General features: G+C 39.3%; 1 protein-coding gene across 6 annotated transcripts in view; it reads left to right on the top strand.

Annotated features, from left to right (window-relative positions):
* ksr2 (kinase suppressor of ras 2) overlaps window positions 1-16,592 on the top strand; it is a 110,753-nt gene that overhangs the window by 48,870 nt on the left and 45,291 nt on the right. For all 6 annotated transcript variants that reach the window (XM_084413830.1, XM_084413829.1, XM_084413832.1 and 3 more), the window contains exon 6: window positions 3,185-3,360. In XM_084413830.1, the coding sequence (XP_084269956.1) occupies window positions 3,185-3,360 (176 nt within the window). The remainder of the gene's footprint in view (window positions 1-3,184; window positions 3,361-16,592) is intronic.

Here is a 16,592-nt window from a genome sequence, read left to right on the forward strand (position 1 = left end):
GTAACGTGAAATAAACCAATCAGAGCATCATCTCACATTCCCTTTAAGAGCAGACGCACTTTTTCCTTGGCGTATTGCTATTATAACGGCGGATTTGCCAGGCGCGCGCCAGGAGCGGTTCACAGCCGAGGAGACCAACGCTCTCGTCACGGCCGTAAAAGAGAGAGAAGTGACATTGGGGATGGAGAAACACCCAAATTAGCTTCGGTTAAACAGGCATATAATAATGTGGGTAAATGTGTAAGCTAGATGTATGCTTTTATAATAAATTATTATATTTATAATAAATTGTCTATCTATCTATCTATCTATCTATCTATCTATCTATCTATCTATCATTTGTAATAATATGATTTGCAAAAATGAAAACTGCTGCTTCTGTGTAGATTAGAGAATCACAGTGTATGAGCGTTGTGCACTCTATACATTATGGTCAAGCATGCGCCCTTAAAATAGCATAATGAACAACGCGCAACGCGCCACTGACTTTAGACTAGGTTTTTTCTGGCCAGTGGCGCAATTGTTTTATGGAACAGTAAAATAGCACCAGGGAACGTTTGCGCCGGAACACGCCTCCTTTTTTGCGCTGAACCGCCCAGGGAGCGCAAGTTCATTCCCTAGTTTAGCGACGTGCTTCTGTGGAGGGAAAAGCGCGCTTTGCGCGGGTGCAAAATAGGAATGAAACATGCGTCCGTGTACAAAGTCAATTGCGCTGGGTGCAAGATAGGGCCCCTAGTCTTAAACCGCAAGACAATAAAAAAAAAAAGCAAGATGGCAAAAAAAGGAAAAAAGCTAAACGTATAAAAGAAAGAATGGAAATCTGTCATCAGTAGTTTGCTGCCAGTCTATTTGTTTGTTTTTGTGCTGTTCTCTGTCTCCCTTTTTTCTTTGCTTTTGCGTTCACACACCTCACCGTTCTGCTTATCCCTGCACAATAAGAAAGCTTCTCTCACACACACTGTCAGGATTTGTCATATCCACACACTAATGCATTGTGCTCGCCTCTCAGAGTCCTGCACATCGTTGTCATCGGTGGTAGACACGCAAACACGCTCACAATGCACCAAAACATCCAACCATTGGTGAACTTTAGTTCCCTTTTTTGGATTATAATCATTCTTTTTACTAAAAAGAATCTTCATGTTTATGATTTGCTTTATTTTGGAAGAGTTCCCATTTTAATTTGCTATTAGTTTACATGTCTGCATCTCCCTCCTAGTTCAAAGCTTTATAAACTTCAATGCTTTTACCAAAAGGACAACACATTAAAACAGGGTAAAATCAAATGCAATGTGTTCATTGATTACATTTAGAAGTGGGTTCAGAGAGTGATCTGAGTCTGACCAATGAAAAGAACCAATCAGGGATGGTTTGATGCTCACACTTTTCTTTTGATGTCAACTCAAGCTCTTTCTAATATGCTAAACAAATGTTTTGCAGTCTAGTTAGACTTTAATATTGGGTTGTCAAACACAAATTTGGCTTGTGAAGGAGTTCAATCTGGCCCTGAATTATAGCATGCTGTTCATTTATTATATCAATATGATATATTCATAATGTTGTATCTTTAGTTACAGCAGGACAGATACGTTTTTTTAATTTGATGTGTTATGTGTTAAAGGGATAGTTCATCTGAAAAAGAAAATTTGTCATCATTTACTCACCCTTAAGTTGTACCAAACCTGTATGAGTTTCTATCTTCTGCTGAACACAAAAGAAGATATTTTGAAGAATATGGGTAACCAAACCATTTACTTCCACAGTATGGGGGAAAAATAATACTGTGGAAGTCAATGTGGCCATCAACTGTTTGGTTATAGACATTCTTCGAAATATCTTTTCGAAGTCTATACCGTTATTAGATTATTATGTTGATTATTAAAATGATAGACTTAATGAATTTAAGAGAAAGGTGACATGATGATGTTCTCTGAACAGTAAGACATCTGCCCTTGCAAACATGCACCCACCCATTAGTTTCAGAAAACCGCTTACAAGAAGTGTTTGAAGTTTATATATATTCTCTTTATATATATCGCTTGTCATGCATTGGAAATGCAAATATAGCGGTCAAATCCAGCAAATCCTCGCCAAAACATGGCATGGACCACTTTGTAGCTGCATTTCTTCCACTTCTTAATAATTAATTTATACATTTAACATAGCAAGTTATTAACAACAACGTTATTATACATCATTTTCCTGAACATATGTCATAACAAAAAGTCATAACAATAACAAGTCATAACATAAATATATTTCAGTGGTGTATGAGAGATGGGCAATCCGCCAAATGAGGTGCTGGATCGTATATCAGAAGCGCCGGATCCAGCTTTTTCTGGCACAAATTAAGCCCTGGGTATAATGTGTTTTTTTTATTTCTGACTGAGCCCTGATGATAACCTGTGGTCTTTTTATTCTTTTGCAAACAAACGGTTTCTCACAGATGCCACCAACAACTTTGTTTAACAGTGTTAGATTGTGAGAAGTACAGCTTCAAAAACTGTAGCATGAAATGTCTTGTTGGAGCCTACATGAGTATAGGGCTGCAGGATTATGACGAAAATCATTCAATTTACCTTTAAATGCTTAAATTAATATAATTTACATTATAATTCCAATGCTTGTTTTGTGAGATATTTTGATTGCATTTTAATCACTGAAGCGGTCAATGCAAGTCGACACGACTGAGCCCTGCAGTTCAACGCAAGCTCACTGACTGTGTGTTTAAAATGTTTTTTGTTTTAATTTGCTCTTACACAATGTCTAATCTAGTTTTTCACAAATCCAAAATAAATTCAAATTACCAATGGTACTTTGTGAAAAGAAGTACAACATAAAACCTTGTTGATTAGGATCAGTTGTCATTACTGAAGGGCCTAGCGAGTAATTTCTCTAATCATTCTCTTAACTAACTAATCTGTGTCTAGATACAACGCTCAACCAACCCATATCAAGCCACTCAAGCCGTAATTTTAAATAGTTCTTTCTCTCTTTTTTTGTGCATCCTTACATGAGTTTGTGTATGCGATGTGGGTTTACTTAAGTTGAGTTTTTGAAGCTAAATCTGTCATGGAGCTTGATGTGCAAGTGTGTGTTTGGAAACCAGATAAAACATTGTAAACATTGTGATCTTGTCTTATTTTGGGCTCATTTGTTTTGTTTTCTCTAACTCTCTTTGTAGAACAAAAAAAAAGAACAAGCCGTTGAACCTGAAGATCCACAGCAGTGTTGCTGGGAGCTGTGAAAACTTGCCGACCCAGCGCTCTCCTCTCCACTCCGACCACTCACTTCGCTCCTTTTTTTTCCCTAATTATGTCCCTTCGACACCACCGGTTCACTCCGACACCCCCTCAGCAAGTGAGTAAACACATCCATTCACCTCTGTGTAGGACAACACATTATTTTGGCCTATACCTTAAACACAGTTGATGATAAGTTAACTTCTGAAGAACCTTGCATGGTGCAAGTGATCCTTTGCTTGTAAATAAACACATGCAAATATCCAGATTGAGCACCAAAGCAATCTGCCGTCATCATCATATCAAGTAAACACAGAAGCATTAAGGATGCTTTACCCAAAGATACACTACTGATTGAAATGAATGAATAATATATATAATATATATTTATTTATTCATTATATAATGCCTTACAGATTATTAGTTTAAGTCAACGGGTAATCTGAATTCACCTTTGCTTTATTTTCTTCATGCATGTTCCTGGTCTTATTGTGCACATTATTCCAAAGAAAAAAGTTTGACTTCATAATCTTTCATTAAATTTGAATAACTTCCTCTGCTTAATGTCCTTTTCTGCACCTACCTCTATTCTGGTATGGAATGCTCACTTAAACCTTTTTGATTTTTGAGTTTTATTAAAAGTTTGAACAAAAACCATTCTGATTAAAAAAAAGAAGAATGTTTTTGCTCATTGAATATCCTGAATCATATCGCCTACTAGAATTAAAATGGGTTATAAAGTATGATTCATGTTGAGAACTGTCTTTTCAAATATACTTAAGAAATGCATAGTATTTACTAATTACTTAAAGGCATAGTTCACCCAAAAATTAAAAATTCTGTCATCAATTTCTCTCATGTCGTTCCAGACTTTCTTTCATCTTTGAAACATCAATTTGTCCCTCCATTGAAAACATGCTTGCACTTCCATTTGCCAGATTTGAGTGCACTATGTATGTTTGCTGATCAATGTTTAATGTGAATAAAAGCCTAAATTAAATCTGTTCATCATATAAAGGGATCGTGTCTCTTCAGAAGACTTGGATTAAACTGCTCAATTCTTTTGGATTTCTTTACCAATCTCCTTAAAGCATCAGAGCTTTGGGTGAATAAACTTTCAATGAAGGGGCAGAAATCTCTTAGATTAATTTGTGTTCTGAAGACATTGACATCTGCGTGTTTAAAGACATTGAAACTCTTCTAGGTTGGTCAACACCATTAGATCACAGTTAGTGTAGACAGATGTCTGATGACGCATGTCGGGCAATTACAACTTTCTTTGTCGTTTCCTTTCACAATGTGACTTCCCTTCTCATCACCTATTAAAGGGCAGCGTCCCAAACCTACATGTGTCCCACGACACCTGGCAGCGTGTAAGCGCATATTGTCCAAGCCCAATATCTACACCGGGGGCCTCTTAGCGTGGGCTATTAGAGGAATAATGGGCCGAACGGAAGCAGTGTGCATGTGAGAAGACTGGAAATTACACAAGAGTGACGCAAAAGACTGAGATTGGAATGAGATTATCGTACAGATGGAGGGAAAAGTTTTGACTGCTTGTTTCCAGAATTATGAATGAAAGACCCCCTCCAAGTTTTGGCATTCTGTTGAATGCTTTGTACATTGTACATACATCCAGAGAGGTAACTGATTTATTTTTATTTCAGTTTATTTTTATTTCAGTTTATTTTTATTTTATTTCTAGTTAGTAATTTTAGTGCTTCGACCTAAACTAAACGAAAATTTGAAATGTTGCCTTGGCAACTAACAGAAATACGTTTTTTCATATAATATTTATATTTTGTTATATTTCAATGAACTTAGAGGTATTAATAGTTGATAGTAGTAGTTTTTAGTAGTAGTAGTAGTAGTAGTAGTTTTTGATAATAGTAGTTGACGATAATAACCAGTGTTGGGAGTAACGCATTACAAGAAACGTGAGTTACATAATCAGATTACTTTTTTCAAGTAAAGTAACGCATTACTTTTAAATTTACAGAGGCGTTTCGTGCGCTGTGTAAACATGATCGTCATTGTAGTTCTAGACTAAATGTGAGCAGGTATTTACTCATAAATTTACTCACAAATACAGATTCAGTATTCCTCAAAATGAATAAAAACAGTGAAATGCAAACTATTAAGCAAACTTGGAATAATTAAAATGTTGAATGACACCTAATTTATGCATTTAATCTCACTTCATTAACCAATGTCCTTGATGTTGATCTTGAAACATCACATTTAAGTTTCATTGTTTTAAATTTATTTCTGTCCTGAGTAATTTCATTTTTGGTGTAAAAGGGCTTTTACATTGCCAAAAATAGAAATGTGTTATTTTGTTATTAAAAAACAAACAAGCCCAGCCCCGGTGAGAAAAAGTAATGCAAAAGTAACTAATAACAACCTTGCTGTTAAGACAATTTTTTACCCAAACAACCAAATTCCTCCAGAGTTTGGGACGCAAGGGCTTGTTGTGAAACAAGATGAAAGAACGTTATAGTTGAATTTCCGATAAACCAGTTGCAGGTTTATAATCTCATTGGGTTTGTGGCAGCCTCTGTAATGGCATTACTTGCATTCTGGACGTCCCGATGGGGCTCCAGGCCGGACGCGGTGGCAGTAACCAGGCCTCACGAGTGTCGTCAGCCCTGGTAATGCGTCTGCTTTTTCTGCATGTGGTGACAGTATTATTGTACACAGCAAGCAACAGTGTGCCGGAGGCCTGGGCTTCACGGTTTCAAGCTTCTTGACATGCACACAGGATACAAGTAGTGTGTGCAATACTTTGAAATGATTACGTGCAGTTTAACTGTTAACTTTTAACCTCACAACTGAAGAAAAAGTCGCTGTTTGGATTTAAATTGGCAAATGCTTAAGAGTCAATGATTGGATCATTATTGCAATGATTATTTTGTTTCTAGCATATTATATGTTTGGCAACAGTTCTTCTAACACTAATTGATGGAGTGTGTAGCTTTTCATTTCTTAAACAACCATGCAGGAAGACACATCATGGCCATATTCCAGGATGACAATGTAAAGATTCGTCAGGCTCAAATTGTGAAAGAATGGTTGGGAGGGAGCATGAAGAATCGTTGAGTCCAGATCTTACATTCATTGAAAGTCTTTGGGATGTGCTGGAGTAGACTTTACAGAGTGTCTTGTCAATACAAGATCTTGACCAAAAATTGATACACCTCTTGATTGAAATAACATCACAACATTTATTTCCATCAAGAGGTGCAAACATTTTTGGTCTGGATCTTGTATTGACAATGTGTTAGATTGTCCTTTTGAATGAGATGTTTAAACCGAGGTCCTGAATCTCTGTGGTCATTTAAAATTCCATGGCACTTCTTGTAAAGAGTAGGGGTGCGACTCCAGTGTCCTGTCCAATTTCCATCCATTGGCCCTTGCCAATCATGGCCTCCTAATAATCCCTTTCCATTGAATTGGCTCTATCACTCTCTCTCCGCTCCACCTATAGCTGGTGTGTGGCTGCCGTCGCATCATCCAAGTGAAGGCTGCACACTGGTGGTGGTTGAGGAGAGATTCCCTGATATGATTGTAAAGCGTTTTGGTAGTACATATGAAAGCGCTATATAAATGCCTCATTCATTCAATGCAAGAGTCAAGCACTCTAAAGTAAAAAGCTACACACTCCATCAATTAGGGTTAGAAGAACTGTTGCCAAACTTGTAGCATGGTAGAAACATAATAATCACTGCAATAATGTTTGAAGCATTTGCCTATTTAAATCCAGACAGCGACTTTTTTGGCCGTATATAATAATATAACTTCACAAGAGAGAAGGCCACTTTTAAAGGGATAGTTCACCCAAAAATGAAAATTAGCCTATGATTTACTCACCCTCAAGTCATCCTAGGTGTATAAGACATTCTTCTTTCAGACGAATACAATCAGAGTTATATAAAAAAAATTCCTGGCTTTTCCAAGTTTTATAATGGCAGTGAATTGCTGTTTCTGTTTTGAAGTCCATAAAAGGGCATCTACAGGTATCTATCATAAACGAACTCCACACAGCTCTGGGGGGTTAGTAAAGACCTTCTGAAGTGAAGCGATGCGTTTGTGTAAGAAAAATATTCATATTTTTATAAAACTCTGATTGTATTCATCTGAAAGAAGAATGTCATAATACACCTAGGATGTCTTGAGGGTGAGTAAATCATGGGCTAATTTTCATTTTTGGGTGAACTATCCCTTTAAGAGACAGATAAAACGTTTTAGGTTACGTATGTAACCCTGGTTCCCTGAAGAGGGAACGAGACGCTGCTTCGAGACGCTGTGGGAACCAGGGTGGGAATTATGTAATTTTAGGGGCAAGGCCATTTGGCCTCCACCTTTTTTTTTTTTTTAGGGGCACCAAGGCCATATGACAGGGCACAAAGGCCATCGTACAATTCGATGGTTTTCCCATTCAGATTGATACCATAACATCCTAATTTGGAATAAGACATGGATTATGACTTTTTTAATAAAAAAAAAAAAAAAATTAATGAGAGAGAGAGAGCGCCATTACATCCAGAAGGTATACACCCTCACACAACAATAGAAACAACATAAATGCTAATAAAAGCATTCAGAAACAACACAAATGCCAATAAAAGCATTCAGAAACAACACAAATGCCAATAAAAGCATTCAGAAACAACACAAATGCCAATAAAAGCATTCAGAAACAACACAAATGCCAATAAATTAATAATTTCCTGCATTGTCGAACGCTCTTCTTCATGTGTTTCAAATATGGACTATAATGTTCAGTAGAGCGCCCTCAGGCTGCTGGTATGAATTGAAAACACAGCACATCAGTATACAGCGCTTATAATGATTACATCGACGCATTTGGCTATAAATTCAATAAAATATTATTCCTGTCAATAGAAATCTGATGTAAACTGAGAATATATCAATATTTCTCCAAATCTGCACACTTTTGAGCTAAAAGCCGTGAGGGACGTTGTTTTGTGAATCGCTTTCATGACGACAGCACAGGAGTTTTTTATGAATGGGAGCGTCTGACGCTCATAATTCATATTAAAGGTATCGACTCATTTTTGCATTTCATAACTCCTGACACAAATTAAGACATAACTGTCAATATAAATTTCTCAGAATACAATAGTGTTCAAATACTGAAACGTGAGTCTTATATCTTTTTAATGATGTAAGTTATAGTTTGTCAAGGTAATAACATTAAATCTTATAGTAACTTTGAACTATTAAAAAAAAAAAAAAACGCTTCAGTGCGCCGACGCCGTTACCTCTGGAACCTTGCATAGGGCCCTTTTCTGAAAAGGGCACTTATCTACTAGCAAATAGATTTTGATATTTTTAGGTCAAACCGTTCTTGTCTGTCAGTCATATAATGCAGGTCTATGGTCACGGTCTCAAAGAGCAGCCAACCACAGAGTCCAAATTAAAACAATTCCCCACCATCGTCCAAATTAAACAATTCCCCGTCGTAAGTACACATTGATGGCCTAAGACACGAAACGAGCGGTTTGTGTGAGAAAACGAACAGTATTTATATCGTTTTTACCTCTTGTAACAGCGACGTCCAAGTGATCTGAGGGCGCCCGCGCTTCCTGCTGTGTGACGTGTGCGCAGACTGGTGCATAGATAGACATATAGATTTCGCCTTGGCTACGGCAGTTCATGAACGAATGCCGTAGCCAAGGCGAAATCTAGTGTATATATCTATGCACCAGTTTCGACAACAGAGTGTCGTTCTTCTGTTGGTGCTGACGTTACATGATTTTTTCACGGGGCATGAAGGCCAAAGTATAGGGCAACGGCGGCCATGGCCGCGTGGCCGCGGTATAATTCCCACCCTGGTGGGAACGCCTCTGCATGATTGCATCATGAAGCACGTGTATAATCAGTCCAGTGGAGAGACGAGACATCATAGGCGGTTGACGTCATTGACCAGGAAACTATGAAGCACACCTGAAAACAGACGGCGCTAGCTTCTGATAGGCTGAAGCAAGTCAGTCACAGGCATGCAGGGAGTATGGCAGGGCGACGAAGCGCCTTGTTCCCTCTTCAAGGAACCAGAGTTGCATACGTAACCTGAGACGTTCCCTTTCAAGGTAACTCGAGGTGCGTCGAGATGCTGTGGGAACACTATACCCACGACACCATAATAGCAAATGCCTGTTCTGTGTGAATTCATTGCGCACACTAAGAAGCAAGCACCCTAGACCCCGAAGTGGAGCCTAGATCCAAGTCATAAAATCTAACAAATGTATGCGGTGAGGACCAGCCTGCTGCATCACAGATGTCATGGAGGGAAACCCCCGATTATAAAGCCTTTCAGGCAGCCATTCTCCTGGTAGAATGGGCCCGTACAGCCAAAGGCGAAGGCTGACCAGCCGCTTCATAAGCAAGTGAGATAGCTTCGACTACCCACTTGCTCATCCTCTGCTTGGATGCAGGGTAACCTTTTCTGGGTGACCCCGAAACAGACGAATAGTCGATCCGATTTACACCACAGGGCAGCTCTGTGTACGTAAGCATCCAAAGGCCGCACAGGGCACAGCAGATTAAGTTATTCCTGATCTGGTGTATTAAAAGGTGGAGGACAGAAGGCCTGCAGCACAATTGGGCCCGTAACATTAGTAGGGACCTTAGGAATATATACCCGGCCTAGGGTGAAGAAAGGCTTTCACCACAACAGGTTCAAATTCTAGGCATGAAGGAGCAACCGACAAGGCTTGCAAATCTCCAGTTCTCTTGATAGAAGAAATAGCAATGAGAAATAAAGTTTTTAGTGTAAGGAACTTTTCTGAAACCTCTTCAATGGGCTTGAAGGGAGCCAAAGCCAGGCCTTCCAGTACAACTGCCAAATCCCAAGCCGGTGCTCTAGTGCAGGCCTCAGCCTCAGGGTGCCATGAAGAAAATGAGTAATGAGAGGATTTCTCCCCAATGTGTGTGAGAGAGAACCACATGGGACAATGCGTTGTATCTGACGATGCGAAAAGGTCGACTTGAGCTTGACCGAAATTCTCCCAAAGGAGCTTCACCATCTCGGGGTGCATTCTCCATTCCCTGGGCCTCAGCCCCTGCCTTGACAGGATATTCGCTCCCTGATTTAGATGCTCCGGAATATATACTGCCCTGAGAGACAGTAATTTCCCTTGGGCCCATAGGAGGATCTGATGAGCCAGTTTGCATAGGTGACGTGACCCCCCTGATGGTTGATATAAGAGACCACCGATGTGTTGTCCGTGTGGACAAGCACATGGTGACCTCTCATGTCTGGCAGGAAGTGCTTGAGAGCTCGAAACACCGCCATCATTTCTAGCCGATTTATGTGCCAAGAAAGTAGATGGTCCTGCCATAGACTTTTCGCCGAGCGACCACTCATGATCGCCCCCAATCTGTGAGGGAAGCATCCATCGATAGCGTTACGCGTCGACAAGAAGCCCCCAGCACTGGGCCTTGGGCGAGGAACCAAGGTTTGTTCCACATGACTAAGGCACATAGGCATCGCCGCGTGACCTTGATCATGTGAAACGGATTTCCCCTCGGAGAAAACCCCTTGGTCCTGAGCCACCACTGCAGGGGTCTTATGTACAGGAGGCAAAAAGTTATTACGTTGGACGCAGCTGCCATGAGACCCAACAGTCTCTGAAAGTGTTTCACAGTGAGTGACTGGCCTAGTTTTACCCCATTTATGGCCGAGAGAATTGAAGTAATACGTGCAGGTGACAACTGTGCCCGCATCGTTGTCGAATCCCATACCATACCTAGAAAAGTGGTCTTCTGAGACGGGAGGAGCACACTCTTCTTGGCATTGAGCCTTAACCCCAGCATCTTTATATGGGACAGAATGACATCTCGATGCCGAACCGCAATCTGCTCGGACTGAGCTAAAATCAACCAATCATCGATGTAATTCAACACGCGGATGCCCTGGAGTCTCAAGGTAGCCAGAGCTGCATCCATGCATTTTGTGAAAGTGCTGGGTGATAAACCTAGGCCGAACGGAAGAACCCAATATTGGTATGCTTCGCCCCCGAAAGCGAACCTCAGGAACTTCCTGTGATGAGGATGGATGGATATATGGAAGTAAGCGTCCTTCAAATCTATCGTGACAAACCAGTCCTCGGACTGAATCTGTGACACGATCTGTTTGAGTGTAAGCATCTTGAACTTGATTTTCTGAACCCTGCGGTTTAGTTGGCGCAGATCTAGAATAAGACGCAACCTCCCATCCTTTTTTGGAACAATGAAGTACCGGTTGTAAAACCCTGACTCCCTGCTGGGAGGAGGAACCCTTTCTATAGCCCCCTTTCGTAGAAGAGTCTGTACTTCCTGCTCCATAACTAGAGCCTGCTCTCGGGGTCCACCACCGTAGGGAGGACCCCTAGAAATCTGGGCGGACGAGAATCGAACTGAATTCTGTAACCCTTTTCTATTGTATGCAGAACCCAATGAGATATATTTGGCAGTAGCTTCCACGCTTCCAGAAATTCTGCTAAGCGAACCAGTCTCTCGAGACTGGCCTCTGGATTTGGTCGAACAGTCACTTCGGTGCCCTGAAGCGGCGAACCGGCAGGGAACAACTGAACTGACTGTTCTTGAATTGCGTCAGTGCTGACTTCATCACAATCATCCATGTCCCTAAGCAGATCAGCCTTGTATGTTTGCAAGATTGACATTGTATACAAGCATACCGCAGCCTGACCCGCTTCTTCCACAACCTCGCCACCTCAGTATGGAGGTTGGGAAAAAACGGCAAGCCCCGACGAGGAGGCTGTGACCTAGATGGTAAATCTTCACAACCTTCACAAGCTCCTCATCAGCAGGGGTATGAGATGGCGAATTCTCATAATCCCCTGCATCAATGCTGACGACATCCAATTCCTCAGAACTGGATATTCGCAGGACTGGTGCCTCATCCCGGGGAGAAGAAACCGCTGCTCGTGCTTCTCCCTGAGATAAGGCACTGGATCTGGCAGGTGAAGGCTGAGATAGGGCTGGGCCCATCTCTAACCCCGCTGTCAGATCAATTTGCAAGTCCCAAGGGGAGCGCGCACCGAACCGTCCTCCTCAAAGAATGCCCGGCGGGAGCGGAACGTCCTCATGGACAGCTTTTTGCAATGCTCACAGTCAGCCCCCTCAAGAACTGACTGGGCATGCTCCACTCCCAAACAAGCAACACAGAGCTGGTTTGTGTCCCCACCCGTGATGAAACGAGGGCAGGGAACAACACACCGCTTAAAATCTTGCTTGCTCGCCATTTATTTATATATATATATATATATATATATATATATATATATATCTTTCTGTGAAATATTGTGCTTGCAATGACAGACAACAATAAATAGACAGGAACAGTATACAGAGAGCGCTTGCTGAAGGCACAGATCTGCGGTCTGTTTTCAGGCGTGCTTTATAGTTTCCTGGTCGATGACGTTATCCGCCTATGACATCTCATCTCTCCATTGGACTGATTATACACGTGCTTCACGACGCAATCACGCAGGAGCGTTCCCACAGCGTCTCGACGCAGTTCGAGTTCCCATGAAAGGGAACTGACAGGCGTGGAAAAAATGCATAGAGGCGATAAAAAAGAAAGAAAACAAAACACATTAAAAGTACAAAATATTACTCACAAAATATACAAGTTTTTAATTGATATTTGATCAAAAACAACTTAAACAGAATTGTGACAAAACAACTTACAAGCCTAAGTCTCCATTGTTCTCCATTTACTTTTATTACTTTCTAAAAAGTTTGAGGACTTTTTTTTTTACTCTTCCATACATTTTGAATAGTGTGTCAATTTATTTTCTAGCTATATAGAATTTTTTTTTTAACTAATGCAAAAGCCAACTCTTGACTGTAATTTCTTCACTGCAACAATTTATCCCCATGACACAAAGAAGCAGTGCAGCACCTTTATAACGCCATTTATCTGGCTGTCAGTCAAATCCATAGAATTGTTTAAGAGCAGGTCAATAGCTGGTGTTAAATGTACTTCGTGTCACTCACTCATATTTCCCTATTGAAAATAGCCTCAGTTGAAATCTTAAACTTTAAATCCAATATGGTGCTTTATTGTGGTCTGGAATAGTGGTGGATCACTATGTTAGTCATTGTTTTACAAATCATTTTGTTTAGTCTGTCTGTTTGTAAGATGCCTGTGATATGTATATCACTAACATTGGCATGTGATTGGCTGATCGTGAAAATTGGCCAACTGTTGCTTCATCTGGCTCGAACAAACTCCTGCTTGTGATGTCATGTCTAAATTTGATAGCTAATTGAGCGATTGAGTCAACATGTTGGTTTTTAATGACTGGCTGTTGGTTCAAAAAGCAAAAGAGAGAAACGTATAATGTTTTTCTGCAAATTAGATGCCTGCCTCTAGTAGTTTTCTTATTTTTAGCAATATTTGCACCAATTAAACACAAATTTGCCTGCTCTGTTGTGATGCTGGTTTGTATTCACAAGTAGGTCTGTTTCTATGCCTGCGGATAAAACATTTACCTGCTGTGAGACAGTGAGTTTGTTAGGTAAAATTTTAACTCTGGTCTGTAATGAAAGACTGCTCTCTTTCTCTCCGCTTCTTCATAGGATGAAAGGATTTCAAGTAGCATGTACATGCCTTGGTATATTAATATGGTGATCATTCTGTATCATATCAAAGTACAATGGTATTATTTGATAGCATCTGTATGCCTTGGTGCCGCCACAGTACTTTTTTTGATGGATGCTCTCAAACTACTGTTTGAAAGTCTGTTGTCAGATGTTGCATAATTTTTCAATTGGCTTTTGTTTCAGTTTAATCTTTACCAATGTATTTTATTATTATAGTAAATGTAAGATTAGTTTTGTAAAATTTCTGGAGTTTGTTATAATTTGCATCATCTTCTTTAAAACTTTGAGTGGTTACCGTAGAAACAGGCAAGGAAGGGTTTTGTCTAACATTATCACTGCAGTATAATGCAGTTTATACTATTGGTCATTTGTTTTTTACCTATTAGTATTTACACACTTTAAACTATTTTAAAATAACTTGTATTATTTTTAACCATAGTGTATTTATCACCTGTATATATATATGTATATATATATATATATATATATATATATATATATATATATATATATATATTACATATACATACACACACACGTATTACAAGTCTTACAGGCAGGTCTTACAATTAGGTAAATAAATATAACCTCATATGACTGCTTTCCACATGTAAATAATCTAACTGTAAAATAATTGACACACATGACATATTTCTGTCATTATTTATTTAACAAAACTCTGCCAAAATGCAGAAGCCATGGGTGGCAAACTAAGTACAGGATGGTTCCATAGGAATAAAGAGGGTAAGTAGCAATCAGATGCTGCTAATCAAATGTCTTTGATTTACCTGATCATCAGCAAGTGCAATCACCTCTATAAAAGCAGACGTTTTTGCAGTTCACTGGTCTGGAGCATTCAGGTGTGTGTTAACACAATGCCAAGGAGGAAAGACATTAGCAATGATCTTAGAGAAGCAATTGTTGCTGCCCATCTAGGAAGGGTTACAAGGCTATTTCCAAACAATTTGAAGTCCATTATTCTACAGGAAGATTATTTACAAGTGGAAAACATTCAAGACAGTTGCCAATCTTCCCAGGAGTGGGCGTCCAAGCAAATTCACCCCAAGGTCAGACCATGCAAAAAATCGCACAACATCCAAGAACTAAACCTCAGACTCTACAGGCCTCAGTTAACATGTTAAATGTTAAAGTTCAGGGCAGTAAAATTTTAAAAATGGGACAAGTATGGTTTGTTGCATCTGAACAAACCACAAGACTTCTGGAACAATGTCCTTTGGACAGACGAGACCAAAGTTGAGATGTTTGGCCGTAATGCACAGTGCAAAGTTAGGTGAAAACTAAACACAGCATATCAGCTCATACCAGCTGTCCATCACGCTGTTGGAGGGTTGATGATTTTTGGCTTGTTTTACAGCTACAGGACCTGGGCACCTTGCAGTCTTTGAGTCGACCATGAACTCCTCTGTATACCAAAGTATTCTAGAGTAAAATGTGAAGCCAACTGTCTGATAGCTGATATTGGGTCATGCAACAGGACAATGATCCCAAGCACACCAGCAAATATACAACAGAATGGCTGAAAAAGACAAGAATCAAGGTGTAGCAATTGACTTTTTTTGACTGGCCCAGTCAAAGTCCAGATAACCTGACTGAAATGTTGCGGCGGGACCTTAAGAGAGCTGTGCAAATATCAAATGCCCACAAACCTCAATGAACTGAATCACGTTATAATGAAGATCGGGCCAAAATTCCTCCAGAACGATGTGAGTGACTGAAAATGTCATACAGAAAACGATTCCTTCAACTTATTGCTGCTAAAAGTGGTTCTACAAGCATTTGTATCATAGGGTGTACTTAGTTTGTCACCCATGGCTTTTCCAATTTGGCTTTGTTCGTCTGAGGTTGTATTTACCTAATTTTAAGACCTTATTATGTTCTGATACGTAAAACCATAAAATTCTAAAGGGTGTCCTTTCTTTTTCACATGGCTGTGTATATATACAGTGCTGTGTGTATATATACAGTGCTGGGTAGTAACTGATTACTTGCAATCTGGATTACGTAATCAGATTCCAAAAATTAAGTACTTGTAATTAGATTATATTACATTTTAAAATCCTCATAATCAGATTACAGTTACTTTTCTATTGATTACATGATTACATGTTATTCTCACAATGGCAGTAAATTATTCATTATTCGTAAATCATTGATTATACTACTTTGCTATTTTTTAAATTTTCCTTTCTATAAAGTCTACTGCTTATATACGTTCAGAAGGTCTTCCAGATTTGTGGAATCGCACACACTGACCAGCCAGTAGTCATGTGACTAACCACACAGCCACACAGCATTTGATCACTGGATTTACAGAAATCATTTCACTTTTAAGAAGTTTTCTTAACATTGCAACATTGCATATCTAATCATCTCCTGACAAACACATTAATTATAATTTTGATTATCACTCAGTGAGTCATTTAACCATGCACAATGGTTATGTAATATTTAATGCACTTTTATGTTTTTGATAACAAAGAATGGAATATATATTCTTTCTCTTTGTATTTTTATATCAATATGGTACAAGAATATCCTATTCAAATCAATGTGATAAATGAGTTCAAAATTAATCTAAAAAGTAGTCAGAAAACATTACCTAAAATGAGTAATCTAGAGTACTAGATTAGGTTTTAAATGGGATTTGAGCAAAAACATATATAACATGTGTATATATATATATATATATATATG

The sequence above is a fragment of the Rutilus rutilus genome (assembly GCF_951802725.1).
Source record: "Rutilus rutilus genome assembly, chromosome: 7".
NCBI classification, from domain to species: Eukaryota; Metazoa; Chordata; class Actinopteri; order Cypriniformes; family Leuciscidae; genus Rutilus; species Rutilus rutilus.